At 46.0% G+C, this 24,702-nt stretch overlaps 2 protein-coding genes across 5 annotated transcripts in view; one reads left to right on the top strand and one right to left on the bottom strand.

Annotated features, from left to right (window-relative positions):
• LOC146355372 (uncharacterized) overlaps window positions 1-8,850 on the top strand; it is a 20,630-nt gene extending 11,780 nt beyond the window's left edge. Inside the window, exons 4-7 of one of the 3 annotated variants that reach the window (XM_084840888.1) lie at window positions 3,935-4,091; window positions 5,275-5,303; window positions 6,820-6,887; window positions 6,999-8,850. In XM_084840888.1, the coding sequence (XP_084697014.1) occupies window positions 3,935-4,091; window positions 5,275-5,303; window positions 6,820-6,887; window positions 6,999-7,100 (356 nt within the window). In that variant the 3' untranslated portion in view covers window positions 7,101-8,850. Of the gene's footprint in view, window positions 1-3,934; window positions 4,092-5,274; window positions 5,304-6,819 lie in introns of all 3 variants that reach the window. The other 2 variants (XM_084840886.1, XM_084840887.1) reach the window with 2 other exon arrangements.
• On the bottom strand, window positions 8,848-24,702 carry LOC146355371 (uncharacterized). Of its 2 annotated transcripts, XM_084840890.1 has the most exons (7): window positions 24,552-24,702; window positions 18,680-18,991; window positions 16,594-16,947; window positions 13,887-14,001; window positions 12,837-12,889; window positions 11,793-11,860; window positions 8,848-9,336 (listed from the first exon to the last, which is right to left on the bottom strand). In XM_084840890.1, the coding sequence occupies exons 1-7, from the start codon at window positions 24,619-24,621 to the stop codon at window positions 9,223-9,225; spliced, it is 1,086 nt and encodes a 361-aa protein (XP_084697016.1). In that variant the 5' UTR covers window positions 24,622-24,702; the 3' UTR covers window positions 8,848-9,222. The 2 variants fall into 2 exon arrangements, with proteins under 2 accessions (XP_084697016.1, XP_084697017.1); XM_084840891.1 differs by lacking the exons at window positions 8,848-9,336; window positions 11,793-11,860 and adding an exon at window positions 12,043-12,190.

Genomic DNA, 24,702 nt, shown 5'->3' with positions numbered 1-24,702 from the left:
GATTGGGTGGCCGGTAGTAGACTCCGACCACCAGGTTCCTTTTATTCTTTGCTCCATTTATTTTGATCCAGATGCTCTCAATGGGGCTACCAAGCTCATCCTGCTGTATTTCTGTGCAGAGATATGTATTTTTCACATCTAGTGCAACCCCACCCCCCTTTCTGTTCCTCCTGTTCTTTTTGAACAAGTTATATCCTTCAGTTGCTGTATTCCAATCATGAGAGTCATCCCACCAAGTCTCAGTTATACCTATCAAGTCATAATTTCCCTCCTGTATTAAGAGTTCAAGTTCATTCTGTTTGTTTCCCATACTCTGGGCATTAGTATATAGACATCGAAGACCATGTGCTTCATAGTCTGGCTTTCTTCCTACATGTGTCTGAAGACTAATATTGGGCGCTATTAGAGCTGTTCTCTCCGTTGCAGTGCATGCGCCTACGTCCATTGTTACCCCCAACTTTACATCTCCCTTCCCCGTAGGATTCAGTTTCAGGTTTTAGATGGCCACTTACCCACCACCCAAAAAGAGGCCAGAAGAGGATACAGGTTTGTATAAAATTTGCATATGCTAATTTACATGTATAGATGCTGTCAAGAAATCCGTTTTCTTGTTAAGATTTAGCTGCCTAGAAGGCATCTCCATTTCATGAGGAGGGGAGTGAACACACGCGTTAAAACCAACTGTGTGCATTATATTATTTTTGGTCTCCAGGCTCCTCAAGGCCATAGTGGAACTCTTGCCAACTTAGACTGAAAAATGTCAGCTGAGCTGTGGTGACAGCTTTTCACTCCCCACCCTCCTGTCCTGTCCTGAAAGCTGAAGAAATTATTCAGCCCATTAGTAATTGGCTAAGGAGGCTTGTCTCTGAGGAAACTATCCAGCCAGACAGGGATTGGATAAGGAGGCTCACCTCACATTCATCAAGGGCCTGGGGGGCAGTATCAAGCCCGAGGGGCAATTGTTGCCATTCATAATTTTGTTGCTCATTTTGGTCTTCGTCTTGGTTTTCATTCTGGGCTTTGGTTTTGTCTTCATTCTGAGCTTCAGTCTTCATCTGCCTGTGCTAACTGGTTCTTGGGCCTGTGAGCTTTTGGGTTCTGAAATGGGTCCTGTGCTATAGGAAGACCCTTACTTAGGTAAAATATAAGCTAGGCTAGGTACTAATTTGCTATTTTTACCTGCAGCATTGTTCCAAAAGGTTTATCCATTATTCCAAAGGGTTTGTCTGGTTTCTCTGAAATTTGTACACTTTTTTACCCCCTTCCCCTTCCTTATTGTAAATAAACTTCACATCTGTTTCAAAGGTTGTGTGGGCTTTGTTCCAGGTAAAAACCCAATACTAAATTCACAGTCTTCTGTTGGTCTTGCTACTGTTTAGAATTTTAGGCTTGGGGCTTGAAATAGAGGGTATTAGCTTAAACCCTTATTTCTGTGCCCCAAGTGTGTCCTGAAAGGTCTGAGAGTCCCCTGGCTCAGGCTGAGGTAGATGTAAGGGGTGGTGGCAGTCTACCAGGTAATTTATATGCCCCTGCCTGCACTGTAGGGAGTTCGGGCAACCCTTCACAGATGCAAATGTGGAAATAATTACTCAACATAAACAGAAATACATTACATTTCACCAGAGTGAGGTAGACTGTGACCAGGTGAGCTGTGTTCCTGCTAGGGATGGGGGAGGAATTTGTTCAGTTCGCATTTTAATACTGTCAAGAACTCCATTTTCCTTCTGTGCGCTAACTGTGTGGCAACTCCATTTGGCTAAGTTGAAGTGGCACATAGAGCATCTCTACAGCAGCCTAAAACTGCACATTTAAAATGGGGCTTTATGCTTCCATTTTAAATGCACAATCATGACAGACTCCCTTCACATGTGCTTCCTTCCCTTTCTTTCCCCTTTCTTTACCCCTTTATCTGAGTCTTCCATATGTTTCATTTTACAGCCACTAGATGGTGCTGTGGTCTAGCTCCTGTTATTGTGAGTTTTCCTCTTTTCACAAAGGAACTGAAGCGGAACTCAAGTGCTGTAATTTGATAGCTTATTATCTTTGATCTTTTAAAAAATGGAATAAAGGTCATTTAGTGTGAGAGATACCCTGGAGGTTGATGCCATCATCTAAAGGACCCACAAACTTCCATGAGTAACCAATCTCAATTGCAGAATAACAGCTCTGTGTGGAGAAGCCTAGCCTTCAAGGCCAGAGTAAAACGCAGTTAATTGGGACTGAATGATCTCAGCTACTTGCCTCTGGGAACTTCTGCCCTCCCTTACAGGGTTTGGGAATGCTGCTGTAGTCAACCTGAGATTGGCTTATATAAATCTTCTTTGAGTTGTCAGGGGGGGACTCTAAAAAGCGGAGGCTTAGAACTGCCCTTCTGTCCTCGTCTTCATATGCTAGCTTGTGTTTGGGCTTGTGAGCTTTTGGATCCCGGATTGGGCCCTGTCCTATTGGAAGACCCGTACTTCCGTAACGTACAGGATAGGTTTAGGTATTCCTTTGTTATTTTTCCCTGGAGCATTGTTCCAAAGGTTTCTCTGATTTCTGTATCTCTTTTTATCCCTTTCCCTTATGTAAATAAACTCAATCTCTACCTCTTGAGATGTGTGAGCTTACTTCCAGATAAGCCTCAGTGCTAATTCCAGAAGCTTCTGCTTGGTTACTTGCTAGTTTCAGGTGTGAGGCTCGGGGATAGAGAGGGTGCCGCAATAACCCCATTTCCCTTCATGATCCCTAGAACCCTTCATGAGTGCCCTGTAAGGTCTGAGAGTCCCCTGGCTCAGGCTGAGGTACATGTAAGGGATGGTAGCAGCCTACTTGGGCAAGTGTTTATCCCTGCCCATACTGTGGGGAGCTAGGGCATCCCCTTTCTCCCTTCACTAATGCAGAATTACCAAATTGTGCACTTTCAAACCATTCTGTGAACTGAAACTCAGTTATCGTTCGAAAATTGCATTTCTCCGGATTTTGCAAGGGAATTCTCCAATTTAAGAATGTATACAAAGATGCATATATTAAGGAAAATAATGTCCCAAAATGCAGCATGTTAGGGAAATGGTTTACCAAAAAATTAGGCAAAAATGTATGTATTAGGAGAAATGTGCACAAAAATGCTTATGAATTTTCATGCGATCTTTAAAATAAATACTTCAAAGTTCAGGAGAAAGCAAACTTTAAATTGGAGAAATTATCAAAGTTCAAAAAGAACCATACTTAAGACTGGAAAAATGAGAAATGGAGGGAAAATGAAATTGACAGATTCATCCATCCCTAGCAACTGCTGCTCAGTGACCCGCTATTCAGGTGCTGCTAACTCTTGATGGACAACTCTAAGGCCATTGGTTCTTCCTTCTTATGCTTCTTTAAACTGGACTTGGACTCATATAGAGGACACCTTCAAATGCTGTTGAACTCCAGCTCCCTTCAGCCTCAAGTATACTGGCCAATAGTAAGGGCTGATGGGAGTAGTAGTTCATCAACAGCTCTGGGGCCACACATTCCCCACTGCTGATGTATGACATCACCAGACACCTCTGGCAGCCCTTCAATTAGAGGACTGTCCTCTGTACAGCAGGACACATGGCCCCCGCTCTAGTGGGGTTGCCGGGAGAAGCAGGTCTGGAAACATTTTTCTCCTTTCACCAAAACCCTGAAATGTATTCAGAGAAACGTGCACAAAAATGCTTATAAATTTTCATGCAAACTTTGGAAAACAAAACCTCAACGTTTGGGAGAAAGCAAACTTAAACTGGAGAAATTATCAAAGTTCGAAACGAACCAGACTTAAGGTTCAGGAGGGGGAGGGGGCGATGGGGTATTTTGACATGTTAAGGTGAAAATTGCCATGTACTGATTTCTAAATTCAAAGGCACCTTCCCGATCCTTCTGGAAGGATTTGCTCCTGCTAAGCCCACCTCTTTTGCATCGTCCCGCTGGGTAGGTCCTGCCACCACTAGGATGACAGAAGCTGTGCCTGCCGGGCATGACGTGAAGGGGTTTGCAATCTGGAGCTGGGCATTGCTGTTGGTTGGGCTGGTTCTGGTACTGGCTGCTCTTGCAATGGCTGTGTGGCTGTGGAAGAGACAAGTGACAGGCCGGTGAGTCCAGGTGCTTTTAATGGAGGGGCTTGGTGGAGGGAATTGTTTTAGTCAGGGATTCCCTCTTCCCCCAGTTTGGCCAGCATTATCCTATTTCCCTCCCAGATGCGTGGAGGTGGGCCTTGGTTATTTAGTGGTATGGGGAAAATACACTGTGCATGCTCAGAGGCTCCTCTCCCTTATAATTGTCTCATATTGTATTGGCCTGAGCCTTAGCATTGGAGACTGGTTCTGGGCCTCAGCCCTGTTTTAGTGACCTCAGAGATAAAGCACATGACTTGCATGCAGGAAGTTCCAAATTTAAACCCCAACATTGAAGTAGCAGGGCTGGGGAAAAGTCCCTGCCTCAGACCCCGGGGAGCCAGGGTTCATCACAGTTCACAGTACTGGTCTAGCTGGACTAATAAGAGGTGGAGTCGGTATAAGACAGCTTCTGTTGTTCCTTCCTGGTAGCCCAAGGGGATTTAAGGCCAAAATGGCATGTTGTTATGGTCAGCACAGGGATGCCACTGAAATGGCCCTCGCATATAATGTCATCACATTGTGCCTTTCTCGGCTCCCTAGGACTGGCTGACACCGGTGGGGTGGGAAAATATACAATGTAAAGACAGGGCTCAACTCACTAGGCCTGCCGCCACTGCCACATCCCTGATTCCGTCCATGTGCTCGGTCTGAAGCATGGAACTAGCTGGACATGCCTGGCTCCCCGCGAGATGTAGAAATGTGTGATCACATTTCTAAATTGCCTGGGAGGCCTATGTGTATACAGCACGTTCCCTGCTTCAGACCTCTCCCCGCCACACCATGCATGGGCAGCAGGGGGTGGAGCCAGCAGAGGTGCTGGGACAGGGCCAATAAGCACAGCCCCCCTCTCCCCTTCATGCAGTTGTAATTGTACGAAGGGTTGAACACCTGAATAAGGCTCATGACACATTCCTAAATGCTTGGAGGAAGGGGAAGAACTCAGTACTTCAGCCTTTCTCAAGCTGGCACCCTCCAGATGTTTTGGAGGTCAACTCCCAGCATTCATGCCCATTGTCCATGCTGGCTGGGGCTGATGGGAGCCAACATCCAAAACATCTAGAGGGCACCAGACTGGGGAATGTTGCAATACAGGGGGCCATTTTCACTGGTGACCCTGCATCCATCATAACATGTAGCAACTGTTGCAATTTCTTTCTAGGAAACGCAGAGGAAGGACGGAGTGGACAGGTGAGGAATGAGAAACTGTTCCTTCATGCCATTTATTTTTAATTTGTTTTTAAATGCTTGTCCAAACTTCGCCCACAAAAGTGGGTACGGATATAAAATAAACAAACATCAACGATATAGCAAAAGACAATATATATCAAGCCACAAAACTGAGTGATCAAACAACAACTCATCAACCAGATAAAAACCATACAAATAACATTCAACTTTAAACAAATTAAAATGCCCGAACAAATAAAAACATTAACCTGGCACTTAAAGGAACACTGTTGGTGCCAGTTGAATCTCCCTTCAGAGGGCATTCTAGAGTTGGGGTGTCACCACATAAAAGGCCCTTTACCTCCTGCATTCATAATACACTTTTCTTACCAAAGGCACTCAGAAGAGGGCCTCATCTGATTATCTTAATGTGCGGGCAGGTTGAAGAGGCGTTCCTTCAGGTATTTGAATCCCAAGTTATTTAGGCCTTTAAAGCTAAGCACCACTTAAGAGCTTCACAATCTAATGAACTAATGCATCTTTTCTTGTTAAATTCATATGGCAAGGAGTTCCAAACGTGGCCCCAAAACTCCCTCAATAAATTCATGCAAGTGTGTTAATTTAATTCAAACTGTCTAGGTGTATTTTTCTCCCTCCCCAAAATAAGGATCCAAGGTAGCTCATAATATGTAAAACCATAAAAACAGAATCAATAAATCCAAATATTTGATGAACATAAAAAATGCCACATATATGTTTGCATGTTCATCACTTGCCTTATTGGGATAGGATGGGGGAACCTGGAAACATTTTTAAAATGGTTGCAAAACTGTTTCCCGGGGCTGTGGTGAGAGAGCTTGGTGATGTCTCAGGTATTAGCTAATTGGTTCCAATCAGTGGCACCATCAGGACAGGACTTTGGGGCAGAGCTCCAGGGTCCCAGTCAGCAGAATGAGCAGAAGAGCCCCCAAACATATCAGGGGAGGCTTACCACATGTTGAAGCAAGTTAGGGTTGCTGTTAAGTTTGGACTCTGGGCCATTAAGTCCAAAGTCTAAAACTACCAAACTGCACCACTGGATGCCATCCATTGCCTGCTCGACTCTGGAGAAGAAAAGGTATTTTGCATGGAACACTGTTGAGGGTAATTCCAAACTGGCCCCACTGTCTGTTTGCTGGCCCCCAAATTCTTTGACACTCTAGTTCCCTACTACCATCTCTTGGGTTGGATCAACTCCACTGGTGGAAGTGGACTTCCTCACCCCCTGCTTCTCACAGCAGCACCTCTAGCCTCCTAGAAGAGCTGCACAGAAAGTCAGGAGACCCTGCCAAATCAGGTGAGCTGTGATATGGGGGGAGGGGGGACCCCCAAAAATCAGGCAGAGGGACCTTCGGCAAATGGAGCCTTTCCTCTCACAAAGCAGATCTTGCATCCAACCCGCTGTGTTTCTTTATTCCCCATTCACTCCATCAACCTCTCAAATCTCAATCACTTTTTTTTTCTTCCATTCTATTCATTATGACATCACGACCCCAAGATCGTGCTTCCCTGAGAAATTCAATCAGAACAAATGACGAAATATGTGAAAGGGAGAGTCTGGAGAAGGTAAATACTGGCTGGGCATCCCTGGAGCACATCATGGCTAGAAGACGGGCCAGACTGCAGGTTCAAGTAGCCCCTGTTAAGCTTTTTGCTCCTATCAGTTTTTCCTTCCAGGTACCTGCTTCCCTTCATTACGCCCAATTGCAACATCCCCGGAGGAAATCCAGCGCTGTTTGGACTCCAGACAGCACCACGGTGTATGCAGTAATTGTCTGAAACGGCTTCTGTCATTTCCCACTCACGTGCTGAAATCCAGCCATCATTTCCTGGTTTACACAATTCTTCCTCCCTTTGCTGCTTGCCCTGAAGCTCTTCAGAAACATGCGACATGACCCCACCCATTACCTTTGTTCCTCAAACTCGACCACCCTTTGCCACCAAACTTGACTAGCAAGGCCCTTCGTCCTTAAACAGATCTGCTCTTTCTCCCCTGTTGAGTGCTTCCAGACGAGGCTTTTACCGTACAATCGCACTGCCTCATTCAGAGAATTTTACAGAAGGACCAGACGATGACGTCTTCATTTTGTAGCCTTCCCAGAGACAGCGTTCAACCTTCCCCACACACACACACACACACTACTACCACTTCTGTTTGCATCAGAAGCCCCTTTGGGCACCATGGGATGCCCCCCTCCCTATACAAACAGCAACTTCAGGACAGCCATTTTGTGTCAGGACCACAACAGAGGGAAGGGGTTAAATTCTCCCCTTCCATCCCCACAGTCCTGTTGGGCCACCAGCAGCTGTGGTTTACATTTAAAGAAACACACACAAGAAATGCATGTTAATTGCAATTCAAATCTAATTTGGCCCATGGTCCTCAGCCACAACTAAGCCTACTGTCAGGGTGGACACTGAGCCCATAGAATCCCGGAGTAGTTCTGATTCTGAGGAAGAGGAGCCACTCCTGGGAGAGGAGCGCGCTCATCCTTCCCAGGGCCAACAGCTGGCAGAGATTCCTCCCACCGGCATTCCTGGCATAGATAGCAGTCCCGGGAATGAGAGAGCGTGGGAAGCAGACTTGCTGGACGCGCAACGCCGACGCAGGGAGTGGTGCCAAATGGAGGGCGCGGAAAGGAGGCGTAGTGCCCAGTTGGTGCACAAACAACGGTTGCGCCCAGAGGATCCAAGGGAAAAGGGGAGGGACTCTCCCTAGCCCATAAGTTCAGGGTCTGCCAGTGATTCTCTTTCAAACAGGGACCAACTGTTCCAACTTAGGGCATAGGTACTCTGCTGCTCATATCTAGTTGCTAACAGTAGAGTTGTTAAGTTGTAAAATAGGAATAAAGCTTTGAAAAGAATCCCTTTGTCTGTGTCTGGACTTGGCTACTGGATTAGACTGAGAGAGGCCTCCAAGGAGCCCTTGATACCTACACACCTGTAACTACATTTGTACATATCCATGCCTTACCCTTTTCCCACCCTTTCCTCCTTCCCCTTGTATCCATCTGTTTTCTCTCCCACTGTCAAAACTGATACTGTAATTGCCTTGGGGCATGATACACACACCCCAGTCTCTCTGGCTTCTACATCCATGTGAAGTTCTGTGGTACCATCACGGTGCTATAGATATAATAAAGAATGCAGCAGATGGGCCAGAGCAATGGCAGTTGGGATCTTTCTTTCGTTTAATGATTTACCTGCCTTTTCTTTCTAATAATGAAAAAAGCACAAAGGACAAGCGAGGAAGAAAGGTTTTGACCATTAAGAATGGAATCCTGTGCATGTTTACTCAGAAGTAGGTTCTACTGAACTCAGTGGGACTCACTCCCAGGTAAGCATGTGCAGCCTATAACTGTAATCCGAAACATATTTATGAGGGATTACGCTCCACTGAACACAGTGGGACTTGCTTCTGCACCAACAGGCATAAGATGCACTATAATGCATGTATTGCGCACATAACCTCAGTTTAGATGAACTCACATCTGATAGATGTATGAAAAAATACAAGAAACGTTATGACAATACACGTTGTTCTTGTATTTTGTATTCCAAAGAGAGGACATTTCTTTGCAAACTTTTCTGCCACTTGTCTGCGTTCTCTGATCCCAGTAAAGTTCACTGCTGTCAAGTCATCCTTCCTGCTATATGCCATCCACAGGCTAACATTTCTTTTGATTGCTGTAATATCAGGTTTCCTGGCATCTTAAGCAATTAATGGAGCAATCCTATGCATGTTTCAACAGAAAAAAAAAGTCCTACGACTATCAGCCAGCCCTGTGCCCTAAATGCTTGTAGAAATCCATCATAAGTTGATCAGAGGAATTGTTTCTGCTTGCTTCCCTTGAGATGTACATCGCCTCCCTGAATACATTGAGCTGACCAGTCTTCTTGATCAAGCGTTAGTGGGCATTTCAGCATATATGACAGTTTCCTTATTCATCTGGATCTGGTGCCCACCAGTCTCCCTGAACTCTAACACTGAATACTGGATTCCTTCTGCTCCTTCCTGGATGGCATTGAAAGGAAAAAAGAAAAAAATCAGAGAAGGCAAAAGATGTAAGCAAAGGATTGTAGGGACAGCTTATCCCTGGGCTCCCACACTCACCACCAAAATTATGGAATTTGACGCTCTACATTAAGACACTGCCTAGTTTTAAGAGAGATCAATAACATATTTAGGGCACAATCCTAAATACATAGGCAGCTGCCTCCAACCTCAGAGGCGACCACCTATCCAAAGCAAGGCAGGAGAGGCATGGGGGGATCATTCGCTCCATGCCTCTCCTGCCTTGTTCTTTCTCGCTAGACGGCCATTTTTGGCTGTCTAGCGGTGGGGGGGCCGGCCGGGAGAGGAAGCTGCCATACAATACATAGGATGTGTTGTACGCGCAGCTCCATTCTCCCCACCCCGGAACGCCCCCCAGTCCCGCCCCTTTTCAGTCACTCCATGGTCATCTTCCGGGCATGGAGGACGGGCTTCTCCGTGCTGCTTCAGAGGCAGCGCAGACAAGGGGGGAGGTTGGATTTCTGGGAACCAACCTCGGAGCGCAGGCTCTGAGGTTGGTTCCTGGAATAGAGCATATCCTATGGCCCGCTAGACAGTGTAATCTCTTAGGGTGTAATCCAAACCCTGTTTAGAGAGAAAATGCATGTTTAGATGGGGAAAAAGCCACACAACTCCCAGCATTCCCCAGCCAGCCATGCTGACTGGGGAATGTTGGGAGCTGTAGAACTTTTTTCGGTCAAAACTTGCACAGGATTGTGCCCTTAAAGGAGTAGCTTTAACACAGGACTGAGGTAAAGATGAGTAAGAATTTTGTTCAGTTGGTAGGTTTTTTCCTAAGAACATTCTCAAATTTCTTCATAAATGGGATGGAAAGAACTTGAGATTTAAAAAAAAAATGGGGAAGAAACTGAAAGGGGCAGAGGTGTTCATCTACATGTAGGGCTTTGAGTGTTTAGTCTGGGTTTGAATCCCTGTGAATTCAGCCATAACTGTGGTGCTAACTTAGCGCTGCTGCCTCTTTTTTCTGTCAGGCTCCTCATCTTTAGCAGCTGCATGGCAGGCAGATACAATACGGTCCTCTCTATGTTGGGAACAGCTTTACCTGTTGAATTTGACCAGTGCAGATGGGTGAAAATTTCATTTGGTTTGTTTTTTTATTTATATAAGATTGTACCAAAATTCACAAATTTATTCATATATGGCATGGAAAGAACTTGAGACTGTAAAAATATGAATGTGGGAGAAAGTGAAACTGACAGATTTGTCCATCTGAGGTTGGCTTTTGATGCCACATTTTTCTCCATACATCTTAAAAATGTAAGAAGTAGGCATCAAATAACTGTCCACAGATCTGCCTTTTTTTGTAGTTAGGTGCAAATATCAGGATGGAGCTGTACATTTCAAAGGACATGGGGCCACCACCAAAAAGTGGCAGCCCAACCTTGAGTTGGGCCAGACCTTTCAGTAATGTCTCCACCAATTTACCTCATGTCCTGACATCATGTTGTGCATTTCCCTGCCCCCGCTCCACATCATCGGCTGCTGCTAAGACAGCCTCATCTGATAGTCTCAGGCCTGTGCAGGTTCAAGAATGTCATGGACTTGTACAATATGGAAAGGCAAGTAAAATTAACTTTCATAATGCATTCTAACCACAATGCTTTATGTTTCCTTGGTTGAAAAGTTGGGTAGGGGTAAATATGAACAAGCCCTGGATTTTTCCTGTCAGTCCTTATTTATTTATTTGATTTGGAGCCCATCTTTCTACCAAGAAAAATGGCACTCAATACAGCTTACAATCCTTAGAGTGAAAATATGCTTTATTCACATAATTTCTACCCATATCTATGGAGCTCCCTCACTCAAGAGGTATGTTTGGCCCTGTTGCTCTTTTCTTTTAGGCAAGCCTTAAAGACGTTTGTATTTGCCCTGTTGGGTAAAGTAGATTTTAAATTTATACTGCTCTTTTAAAGGGTTGGAGCTAGATTTAAGCTGGATCAACTGCACTGATGGAACTGTATTTACCTGCCCCCTCTTTCCCACAGCAGCCCCTCCAGCCTGCTGAAAAAGCTTCACAGAAAGTCAGGAGTGCCTGCTGAATGGGGTGAGCTCTGGTATTTGTGGGGGAGGGGAATCCCCCAAAATCACGCGGAAAGACCATCCGAGAGCAGAGTCCTTCCTCTTGCAGAAGGTGCCATCCTCTCAAGGAAAGCAGATTCTGGATCCAACCCAAATGGTTTTAAAATATTGCAGTGTATTTGATTGTATATTGCTTGCTAGTTTGAGATGGTTTTGCTGTGCTTTTAGATATTGGTGTTATTTTAAATATGTTTTCAGTCTGATTGTCAACTGCCTTGGTAAAACCTATGGTTTGAAAGGCAGCTAAGAAATTATTGAAAGACAGAAAGAAATTTAATAAAATCAGAGAGAGTAGAAATGATCCAATTAGAAGTTACCTCTGTGGAGGTATGGTCAGCAGTTCTTGGCTCCTCTTCATCTCTTCTCTTTGGAGATCCTTCTAGTACTAAGATTTTAAAGGGCATAAGAAACATAATAGAACAAGCAGCTGCACTGGGTTTTTTTTCATGCATGTGCTATAGCTGTGGCCAGCAACTACTTTTATTGGAAGGTCTCACTGAGGGAGTGATGGCCAGTGGTCCCCGCCCTCAACTCTCCAAAGTAAATACTGCCAGGTCCCATGACCCGTCCCCCCCAACACACCTGTTTTTCCTTTGAGCTTGCAACTGGAGGACAAAATGGTACCCCTTGGTGGGCTGGGCTTAGCCCTTGGGCTTCCTGTTACCGATCCCTGCCCTACAAATAGAAGGTTTTGCGCATACACCATTTCCTAAAACTGAATGAATGAATGAATGAATGAATTATATAAATGTTAACTTCTTATTTAAGTGAACAGAATACTATCAGAACCAACACAAAAATTAATGTATACACTCATGTTGAGTTGGCAGTCCTTTTCTTGTGGCCATGGGCTAATTACCAAAGGAAAGGGTTGGGAATATCCTAATCACTGGATTGTAAGAAGCCACAATGTTTTTTTTGGGGGGGAGGGTGGCGAACACCATCAGAAATGCAGAACCTCTGGCCCGTGGGCCAGACTTGGCCTATCAGGCTTGCCCATCCAGCCCACAGGGTCTTAGCTGAGGCCCCGCCCACTCAGCAAAGCCTCACCCCATCATAAGGGAGAAGGGGTGGCTAAATCCACGTCACTCTTCCTTTGCACCCCTGTCTGGGGAAAGCGAAGGAGGAGTGAAACCAGCCGGGGAAAGCCTGGGTGGAGTGAAGCCAGGTCCCTGACCGAGACACTGGCTGGAGGAGCTCCCACCAGTGCTTTGGCCGGAGACCTGATGATGTCAGAGGGCAGGGCCCAACTCCTGATGTCACAGATGGGACCACACCCCCTGACATCATCTGGCCTGTGGGGGAATCCAGGGGGCAATCTGGCCCCTAGAGGCAAAATGTTCCCCATCCCTAATACTCACCAGTTGGGTGCTTGGTCCCTTGTGTTTCTGGCTCTTTTGTAGTCTTACTGGGGCTTAAAAGGATGAGAGAGGAATCACATCTGTGAATCTGCTTTTCAAAATGCTCATTCAGATAAGAGAAAGACTGTGCTGCATTTAAGCAGGCAGGCACTTAAAATAGGTGCTAGAACCCTTCAGGTAAAACACAACAGCATCATAGGGTTTTAGAGTTGGATTAGACCTTGGAGGCCATCAGCCCTAATCCCCTGCTCGATACAGGAATCATGAAGTGAGAACATGTACAGATGACCCTAATTTGGGAAACTGGGAATGTGCTGCTGTGGCTGTGGTGTTTTTATAACTTCTGTCTGCTGCTGAAGTCCAGAGACCATCAGCCCATACCAATTCTCAAGCCAGTCCTCATTGATAGATGCCAGTCTCCTACCCCAGCCAACAAATCTCTTGTGCCTTCAAGCAAAAACTGTCTGCTTTGGCTAGCACAGAGGCAGGGAAACCATGTTAGGCTGGGTGAAGAGAGAATGACTCAGCCACAAACCAGAGGAGTTTGTGGCTGAGTGGAAACTAGGAATGTAGGAGAAATCTGCAATGGATTCAGATGAGATTGGATTTTTGTTAATCCGACCTGAGTCTTGGGGATTCCGTGCACTTGTGAATGGTGTTGTTGTTGTTTAACTTGCTGGGATTGTAGGCAAATTTAGTCATACAAAAATACGAAAAAGACCAACCAAAAGTGGGCTAAAGGGTGGAAATGTGCATTTGGGGGGAATTGCACATTTGCCCAAGTGCGCATATGCGTAAGTGCACACTTTTGTAAGTTCAGGAAATTGGGGAAAATCCAATTGGGAACGATCCAGTTCTGTCAATTAGCAGACAACAGAACAAAAGGTGCCTGACAATCCGCAAAACCCAGACAGAGTGGATTTAACAAAATCCATGCATCCCCGGTACAGACATAGAATCATTCCCCAAACCCAGTTTATTGCATACATACACCTGTCGTTTCATAGCCTGGAATCTGTGCCCCAAGTGGAAATTTTCTCAGCTCAGTACCTGAGGCTGCATGACCGATGCTTCTTGCAGGTAACAAAAACAAGTACACCCACAAAGAGGAGGGTGAGAAGCCCGACACAACCACCAGTCACATATAGGACAACTTTTGCCTTCCCTGCAGAGAAAGTGAAAAAATTACAGCCAATATAAAAACACTAACACCCCATTAGGCAGGCAGGAATGCTTCTACATATATCAGAAGCTGTATGCCTCTGAATACCAGTTGCTGGGGAACATGAGCAGGAGGGCGCTATTGCACTCATGTCTTACTTATGGGGGTTTCCCATAGGCAGCTGTTTGTCCACTGTGGGATCAGAATTCTGGAATATATGGGTCTTTGGTCTGATCCAACATAGCTCTTACGTTCTTAGGGGAAAGAGGATGGCAGCTTTATATACAGCTTCATATACTAGGGATCTCTAGTTGCTCTGTGCCGAGAAAAGAGCCATACATTTGGGCTGAATATGTGAGGGAGGCATGGGAGGAAAGGTGGTTCCACTGTGTGGCCTATAGGAATCCCAGCTGGAAAATGTTTTGCAAAATGGCATCGCTTGTGCTACGCAACTGCAATTTTCCTGTTACTGTATCTAGAGCCAAAAATGCCACCCTGTTTTTGTGGCCCCCTTCACTCTGGTCAGTGAGGACTGCTATCTTCCCTTACCATACCCCACCCCATCTGGAAGGACATCACATCTTGTTGTAATATAGTCAGGGATGTCTGTTGCTGGAAAATCCGTTCCATTTAAGCCTGATGGATTTCTGCAGTGTTTTCAATCCTGCCAGCAGGGGAAGATTGTGCTGGATTTCTTTTTTGAACTCCAGGAATTATTTGTGCAAAAGGCAAATGGTTATTTGTCAGTTTTATCCTCTCCACACATTTAGCCCAGCGGAGTCATATTCTGTATGCTGGGGAAGTGAAACTGACAAGGATATTTACAAGAGGGGGATAGGTCTCTGTGGGGCTACATAGAAGACAGGCGGCCCTGCAATCCTGCACAGTTGCTCAAGATCGGCAATAATTTAAAAACAATTATGACAACATTTGCCCACATTTAAAGACACGTTTCCTCAAAAAAATTGGACAAAGAACAATTTGCTCAAGGCTGCTTTTGCGCAAATTGCCACCATGTAAAAAACAGAAATCTGCAGATTGACTGGATCCACTACAGAACGAGCTGGTGACAGCAGAGGGAAAAGGAATGAACTCCACGGGGCTGAGCCAGGAAAAATCCATCAAGCCCCACACCCCAAATGAGAATCCTCTGCCATCCCTAAGTGTAGCGGCATTCAAACAGAAGCATTGCAGAAGGGGACGTCAGCTCTCCGGGCCACCGATTGCAGCAGCTCCCTCCCTACAAATGGTGTTCGTGCAATCAGTTAACAAGCAAGCCCTCACAAAAGCCGCTGCCACCACTTATCCCTGTAAAACATCCCCAACCCGCCCACAGGCTGAACATTTTTAGATTTGCTCCTGATCCCTGAAAACATTTTTCCTCCCTTTGTTCCTTTCTTGCCAGCACACTCTAGTTTGTTCAGAGAGAAAAACCAAGCCCCAGACTCCAGCGCAGCTTCAGACAGCTCCACCTCAGAGCTTCCCAGAGAGGCTCGCTTGGCGCCTACATTGTGCTCTTTTTGGCAGCAGGTGAAGACCTCCTTATTTTCCCAGGCATGTGAGTCAGTTTCTTTTGCTTTAGGGGCGCAATCCTGAACACAGAGGCTTAGGAGCATCCAGGGCAGGGCAGGAGGAGCAATTTTTGCTAGACGGGGGGGTTGGCTCATTTAGATGGGCCGCATTAGAGAGAGAGGGAAGGAGGCTAGAGGGGCCTTGGGATTTTTCATATCCCAGCCTCTCTGGTCTCCTCCCCTCCCCGCCCACCAACACACACACCCTTTACCTCCTCTCCAAGGTGGTTTTTGCGACCTTGAAGGGGCAGCTGGTGTGGTTCTCTCCGCACCAGCTGGGAGGGGGAGAGGGCAGGGGCAGAGACTTCAGATCCCCAGCTCAGAGGCCAGAGCGCTGTCTCCAATGTTGGAGCTGGGAATCCGAAAAATCCTATGCCCACCCCCCATTCCCTGGCGCTGTCTAGGGGGCATAGGATTGCTCCCCCCATCTGCTACTGTATTTTGAATCTTTGCACTGCTGCTAGGTTTCATTTCGGTTTTGGTTTTTATTTTATACTGTAGTTTTAAACTTTTAAATTGTATTTTATCATGTTGCATTTTTTGGTTTTAATTGTTGTGAACCTCCCAGAGAGCTTCGGCTATTGGGCGGTATAGAAATGAAATAAATAAATACACTGCATCTCTATGCTGGGAAAAATGGCTCCTGTTACAAACCTGTCTGTTGCACACCCTTTAAGGGTAGAGGAGCCCTGCCATTAAAAAAAAAAAAAAAAGGCTCCTGATCATCTGATGGTTGGTTGGTTCAGTCATGCATGCTCCACCACTTAATGAGTACTGCATCAGGTGGTGACCTGCATGTGTGAATGAGTTATCATGAGTCAAACACCATAAGTAGATATTTCAGATCACATAATCTCCCAAAGACCAAGCTGTTCAGTGGAGTCAGCTCACCCATTCAGCTGCCAATCATCAAGGGCTGAATAATCAAGATTTAAGATATCATGAGATGTGCCTGCATATATGAACTGGGCCAATATCTCCCCAGATGATATCTCAGATGTGTATAGAGATTATGCGCACTCACCTAGTGGAGCTGGGGTAGGTAAGGAGGAAATCCCTTCATTCCCAGATTTCTCTGACGTTCCTGAATCACTTTCCAAACAGTAGCCATCAAACTGTGTAAGGCACGTAGGATGTCTGCATTTCCAGAGACCATATGATTGGATGGGAATATATTTTATTTTTATTTTATTCCTTAAGTTAAATCGCGAGATAATTCGGTTGGGCACCTGTATGCCATTTAATGTCCAGGTGGTGGTTACATTTTCATCAGCTTTGGCATGTATATGTTTCTTACAGGTTTTACAGATAAGGGTTACTAACTGAGGGTGTTGGTGGGGCTCCTTGGAATATTTGACATCAATCCCATTTTGATCACCTGTCAGAAATATGTATATATTTTAATTCATGCGATTTCACTCATGTCTGACTTTCCTTCTATGCATTTCCTCTATCAGAGAATCCAAATAATACTCTCTTCCTACCAACCATGCTAGAATCCTACAGAAGTTCCCACTCCTGGAGTGCCAGATTAAAAATATGTGGAAGCTCCTCTTGGCTGGGCAGTTTTCAGACAGTGACGCAAAGCCACTCCCTAGGGAGGCTCATTACTGCTGCCCTTACAATACAAGATAATCTTGTCCCCTTATTAAGTTGGTGGGGTTCCCCCAGTTGACACAATAAAGGGAAATAATGGAACATTCACATTTCAGAGAAAAAAATACCTCTGGCTATCAGATGTTGGGGGTGAAATAAAAGTCAGAATGCCATTGCCTTCAGCCCAAATGAAGGTAGTAGCATAGAATCATAGAGCTGGAAGGTGCCTTGGAGGTCATCTAGTCTAGCTATGTAAGAGGCAACTATGCCAGAGGGCCATCCAACATCTGCTTAAATATCTCCAGCAAAGGACAGCTCACCTCCTCCTGAGGCAGTCTGTTCCACGTCAAACAGCTCTAACTGTTAAGAAGTTTCTCGAAGGGTTCACCAAAACCTACTTCCTTGCAATTTCCACCCATTCATTCTAGTCCTGCCCTCTGGAGGAACAGAGAACAAGTCTACCCTGAAAGTCTTTCAGATATTTGAAGGCTGTTATCTTGTCTCCCCTTAATCGTCCCTTCTCCAGGCTAAACGTACTCAGCTCTTCCAACCGTTCCTCAAGGGACCTGGTTTTCCAGACCCCTTGCCATCCTGGCTGCCCTCCTCTGGACACGCTCCAGTTTGTCTCTACTTCCTTCTTAAAAAGTGGCACCCAGAACTGGACTTAATACTCCTGACCCCAGGGCTGTAAGCAGCAGGGCTGGCATCAAGGACAGTTATAGCTGGGCACCTGCCGAGGGGGCCTGACCCAGGAGCGACCCATCAGCAAAAGCCCTCTTCTTCTTTGCCCTTGCAACCCGCTTGTTCACCCGCATCTCACTCTGGCCCAGACAACGGTGGTGGTGAGAGGGGGGAGCAGCAGATGCCCCAGCCTCCTTGCTCCCTGGCTCTCTGCCTGTCCAGCAAGCAAGTGCCAATGATGGGAAGGAGGAGGAGGAGGAATAGAAGGTGGTGACAACTGAGGGTGTCTTGCCCAAGGGCGCTCAAAAACCCAGAGCCAGCACTGCTAAGTAGTAAGCTTGACTCGTGTATTAAGATAACAGTCAACCGGGTGCGCACCTGTGCATTTTCACAAACTATGCATGTGCATTAGTGGCCACAAACACAGAACTCTCTTCCACCCACCACAAAAGAAGACGCTGCACTTCTAATGGCTATATAGCCAAGAATCAATCACTGGCCTGGACAAAGACATTCCAGCTGGGTGGCAAAGCTAGCCCCATTCAGACCCATATACCTCAATGTTCCTTCCGTTCATAGACCTGAGAAGGGTTTGTTGCACTCAAAACTGTAGGCAGGCCACACAGATTTGCATAAATGTCTTTGGCATAATCTGAGCCCAGAACTGAGATTTCTGGGTCAGAACTTGGCATTTGGAGGAGAGCAAGTACAGATCTTCATAGATACTGTTCTGATTCAGCCTTACAGGTCTGTGCTTGAGGACATCTACGTGCTCCTAAGACCCAACCCTACCATTATAGACACCCCCACACCATTATATACCCCCATTTTACCAGGTTTCACAATGACTGAGATATTTGATGAATTTCTGTTGCCATTAGAACAGTAGAATGTGCCTGAATCATTCATGTAGAGGTCACTGAGTATGAGGATGGTGTTGCCTTTGGTTCCTTGCCCCTTCATTTTCGACCGCAGTTTAAATCTGTCCCCCTGATGTTCTGAGCTACGAATCACTGAAAAAATGTCCACCTTCTTCACATCCCCCTTTATGCCAGCACAGATGGGATAATGTGGAATCCAATACCACGTCAGCTGGAGTCCTTTCAGTTCGCAGGGAATTTTGATCTCCGATCCAGCGTCTACCTCTGAAATGGCAATTACAAATTATTATCTGTTTACCCCACAGAAGTAGCACCACATGCTGAACACACAATAATAGTTTGTAAAAGTTTGAGGGGCCTCAACTTCTAGATAGTGGCCAGTACTGATAGCTGGGTGTCTTAGATGTAGAGCCAAAACAAAATGCTGCAAGTACTAAAGAAAATTGAAAGTTTGAATGCAAAATCTTCCATTTCAATGTGACATTTTATCCCAACATTTGATTGTCTGGATTTTTCCAGGTATTGCATATGAACTCTTACAAGTTGCTAGTTGTCCAATATGCTTAAATACATTGCATGTTATCCATTAAATGCTAATACCACATTGCATGTCAGATTTTATACAGAAATATTGAATAGTACATGCCCACTATCAAATATTGTCAAAAACCAAATACTGATAGCAATTATAACTGCATGTCAAATAGCAATAGCAACCATTTCATGAGCAGTCATCAAATATCCTGTTGGAAAGTCTGGTGTAACTTACAGCAGAGTTGCTTTATACAGAGAAAGTGTGGCAACACAGTATTTAGCATTGAAGGCAATAAAGGCAGGCTAGAGCCAGTTTAAAAGAAGTTCAAATCAACGTACTTTATTAGTGTTTTTATACACATTGTCAGAGAAGGCTATCACTGTGTAACTACGAGCACCCCCTAAAGCTGGGTGTGCGAGTCTAAGTAAGTGAAGACATGAGATATGGTTACTTGCTTCTTCTCTGGAGAGACCACATGTTGCTTATTGCTGCGGAGGCAAGATGGGAAGAAAGAAGAAGTAAGAGGAAGAGGAGGGAGCAGGACATAGAAACTGATCAAGCTACAGAACACTCTCTATCACTCCCCAGTGCCTGGAAGCATGCAGAGTTGTTCCTGTTATCCAACATATAGAAGGGATGCTCAAATCAAACGTTTGCAAAAGAGACGTTGGGGGAAATTTGTGGAAGCAAATTCATACATCTCATGAAGTAAAATCTTGCCTATGAAAGCACATGCCAGTATTAGCCTTTGAAGTGCCATGGAAATCTTAAATGTTTTGGGGAAGCAAAATCATTTCAGTTCTGTCTATACTGTATCGAGTTTGTGAGAATGAAACCTCTTGTGCTGTCAAATAGGTACAGAATGATTATGAGCATTCCAACTGGCCAGATAACAAAGCTATTTTCAGGGAATTTGTAATGTGTTTTGCTTATGCATGCTGTAATGTTACACGTCTGTAAATAATAAGTCTATGGTTATGGTTATGTATTCCTGTTATATCTCTGAGTTTTATGGTGAGTATTTCTGGAGAGAAAGAGAGAGAGAGATGAGTGACTGGGAGAATGGTGGATTTGGATATGTGTGATGATTGGCTGAGAGAGTGAGGGGGTGAAGTGTGTGCGCCATATAAACTGTGTGCTTTGCTGTGAGAGGCAGATAGGGATTTGATGTGAGATGGCTTAGATCAGAGATAGGTTAGAGACAAGGATATGATTTGATAGGGTCACTGAGAACAGAGAGAGAGAGAGAGAGAGAGAGAGAATGATTTGTGGGGATTTGTGAAGTGATTGATTGAGAGAGTGATCTAGAGAACAGTTTATGAGAGAACATATATTGATAAAGCCATTAAGAGTTACCTGTATATTATTCAACAACTTATTTGCTGTAGTTAATAAAGTTTATTTGTTTAACCAAATCCTATGCCTTCTGCTCTGGGCTATGTAAGGGGAAGGTATAAAGGGTACAAGGGGAAGGTACACGGCTATAAGTAAAGTCTGTGTATCCTCGCAGATAGAGGACTGAGAAAAGGGTTGGACCTAAGCCTTAAAGGTCCTGGTGGCAGCAAAACCCGGTATGTGAGAGAGAAGGTGGTTCCTGCCACAGGTGAGAAAGTCCCTAGAAAAGGGGAATTCTCACTGGGAATAGGCAGGGATGCCACATATGCATTTAAACAAATCTCAGGATAACCAGGTATTCTGTAAGCATTAATGTTTATTACAATGAAAGACCTCAATAAAATACTGTTAGGCCAGGACTACCAAGCACATGAGGGAGCCTTTGCTCGTTTTACTTTCCCATTTGCTCCATTAGCATTTTCCTATCATTCTTTTAAAGGAACAATGCACCACATTTGTTAGAGGGAAATGAAAACTGTAAGTTTGGCCAGGATTAAAACAACACATATAAATAGTGGACAGGCAGTGGGAATTTGGAAGCCTGGGGAGCATGGGTCATGAATCCATGGCAAGATAGGTTTGCTAGCCCTAGACCATGACAGGGCTGCTATAACTCGACAAACAGTTGCTGCTGGAAGGGAGGAGCATTCCAGAGCCTCCAAATCTACCTGCATCCTGGACAGAACTCCAAAGACACCATCACACACCTGAGACCTAGCTCCCTACCCAGCACCCCCCACCCCCCTGTGCAGTATCCTTTCAAATGTTCAGCATGGGCAACAATGCTGGAGAAGCATCGCAGGACCTGAGAGTGGAGATCCCTCTACCTTCTGAGCAAAGCTCCAGAGAAACCATCCCCCGTTCCCACTTAACTCCTCAACATCCTCTTTAACAAGTTCACCTTTTGCAGGTGGCTGCCTGCCTGCAAAAAGCATTGTCTGCTGTGATTACAGGCACTGTGGCTTCTTTCTTTCTTTTTAAAAATAGCTTTTATGTCCACAATGTCATTTTCATTTCAACTGGCGTCTTTTACTACCCAAACTATTTAATTGCCTTAGGTTGTGGGCCACCTGGGGCAACCTTCCCCAGCAGATCTCCATACTTCCTGAGTCCCTCCAGATATTTTGGAGTACAGCTCCCATCAATCCCGGCCAGCAAGGGTAATCATTGAGGAAGATGGAGGATGAAGTCAAAGGATATGGAGGTTGGAGAGCACTACCCTAGGGGACAGGAGTATTAACATTTAGGGAAAATGCTGTAAGCCACTCTGAGCTGGTGGGACAGAGCATGAAACAAGTCAGAGAGAGACGGGTAAGAGAATTCTGCCAATTGTGCTTTGCATTTACCTAGCCGGATCACTGCAATTTATCAAAACCCGACCCTGCGCATCTTCTGAAGGCAATTGAAGGGTCGATTCATTTGATCTTGATATGGCAGTCTGCTCAGCGGACAGTGCGGCTTCAGAATTGTTTGAACGTTGTTTGACCATTTGCCCTGTACACGGAAAGCTAGCACACAGACACAACCCTCATTTCCTGCTTTTCTTCAATTAGCCAAAATGGTTCCTTTCAGACATCCTGCAACTGCTGCAGTGACACTGGAAACAGAGTCCAAGCTTGAGCTGCGTGTAGGGATGTACGAAAGTCACTTACCTGTTTGCGGATTATGTTTACGGTGGGGGGGAGGCGTTCCGTCCCTCCCCCCGGAATCCTGGTTGGGGGGGGAGGCACTCCGTTCCTCCCCCCCAGAATCCTCCACGGCCGGTTGTGCTCCGCAGCAGCTCCGCGGAGCAGCCGGCCAGCCCCAGCCAGGCCAGAGCCGTCCGCAGCCGGATTTCCGGCCACGGAGGGCTCTGGGTAAAACAAAACAAAAAACAAACCGCATAAGCAAATGGTGGCGGCTACGGGCGCCGCCATTTGCGTTCCTTATTTTTGCCCTCTTAATCTACGTAAATATTTACATAGACTATGACGGCGAAAATAAAGGGGAACGCAAATAGCGTAGCAGGCGCTATTTGCGTCCCTTTTTGATTCCCCGTTTTAGCCTACGTAAATATTTATGTAGGCTAAAAGAGGAATCAAAAAGGGACACAAATAGCGCCTGCACCGCTATTTGCGTTCCCCTTTATTTTCGCCGTCATAGCCTACATAAATATTTACATAGACTAAGACGGGCAAAAATAGGGAACGCAAATGGCGGCGGTCGTAGCCGCCACCATTTGCGTACGCGGTTTTTGTGTGTTTTTTAACCCACCCAGCCGTGATAGGCTACGTAAAGATTTACGTAGCCTATCACATCATGTGTGTGTGTTTTTTTTAGACCTAGCCATGATAGGCTATGTAAACCTTTTTTTTTTTACAAGAACAAGAGTGGAAATGGCAGCGGCGGCAGCCGGTCAGAAGAGCAGCCACCGCCGCCGCCGAAGCCGCCGTGGGAGCCGCCACCGCCCGGAAGATCCACCCCAGGTGAGTCTTGTCCTGGGTGGGATCCGCAGGGGGGCGGGGGGGGCAGGCATTCGGCCTCACCGAGATCCGTGGCGGAATTCTCTGCCATCCCTAGCTGCGGGGAGTCCTGACTGGGGCCACCCACTAACCAGAAACAAACCGGCTTAGCCTGCCCGTTAGCTTTTAGCTGCATCTTGATGTACACAGGCAGCTTTTCCCAGCATGGAGGTAAACAGTGTTGCGTTGTGTTGTGTTGAGCATGCATTGTCCTCATCAGTACAGCACGGCCACGCCAGCCCAGCACCTTAAGATTTCCCCCTCCCTCTCCTCCCTTGGAGTAGGCAGGGTCAGCCCCACCATTAGGCAGAGTTGGGTGAGTGCCTCAGGCAGCCGAGGGGACAGCGGCAGTAGCCTCCCAGGCTGTCCTCCTGAACCCCCCAGTTGTTCACCTCAGCTGGAGAACAGAGCTGTGTATGCCACACAACCTGTCCTGGGGCCCCTAAACTAGCCTGCTGCCTCCGGTGTGGACAGTATCCCATCGCCAGTACTGAAGTGAAATTCAGCGGCCAGTCCAGTCAGCTTCTGAACATGGACCAGGAAGGGGCACCATCTTGTCTTTCTCCTCAGGCAGCAAAATGTCTTCAGCCGGCCTACGGATTAGGAGAAACCCTGCTGCAGGCCCGTATTAGGAGCCCTGCCAGGAAGTTGTACGAAACTCTGTTAATGGACTAGTTAAGTTTCTAATACCTGTGTGGAGCCTGAATCCAGTAAGCAAGGGTCAACAGCTAATATAGTTCTCACCTGCTAACGCCTGCACATCAAGCTACTGCTAAAGGAACACTTACAGTGGCTGCCAGCTGAACAATGTAAGCTGCAATGCTATGCATGCTTACCAGTGAGTAAACATCATTGAACTTAGTTGCAATACTTCCGAGTAAATATGCGTAGGATTGCACTGTAACTTCTTTGATTTATTACATTTTGATCCTGCCTTTCCTCCAAGGTGCTCAAGGTGGCATACACGGTTCTCTCCACCCACATTTTGTCCTCAAAACAACCCTGTGAGGTAGTTTAAGCTAAGGGAGAGTGAGTGACTGGCCCGAGGTCATCCCATGGGCTTTTTGGCTGAATGAAGACTTGAGCCTGGGTCTTTCGAGTCTTTATTTGACATTCTAATGCAGACTCCCTCAACCTGGTGTCCTCCAGATGTTTTAGACTTCAACTCCCATCAGCCCCAGGCAGCAAGACCAATGGTCAGGAATCCTGGGAGTTGTCTCCCAAAACACCTGGAGGACACCAGGTGGGGGAAGGCCACTCTAACCACTACATTTGGTCCTGACTCAAATACATTAAAAGCGCTTTCCATGTATCCGCCAAGTTCCTCTATCTCAGTGTTTCCCTGCAAAGCCTGCGGTCACGCATCTGTTCCAGGGGAGGGTTTGCTGCTTACCTTCTGGAGGGTCTGTTTTCACAACAGCCAGAGCAGCCATGGCCAGAATGAAGGAACGGAAGGAGTTCATGGTTGATGAGGCAGAAGTCCTTTGGAATAGGAGGGAAGAGGGACCCCTCTACCATGCCTCTCTCACACAGGACAGCTTGTC

The sequence above is a fragment of the Heloderma suspectum genome, chromosome 2 (assembly GCF_057233095.1).
Source record: "Heloderma suspectum isolate Gila_16-S chromosome 2, 16-S_ref, whole genome shotgun sequence".
In the NCBI taxonomy this organism is placed as follows: Eukaryota; Metazoa; Chordata; class Lepidosauria; order Squamata; family Helodermatidae; genus Heloderma; species Heloderma suspectum.
Note: the sequence above shows the minus strand (reverse complement) of the source record. Positions and strands in the feature narration are given on the sequence as shown.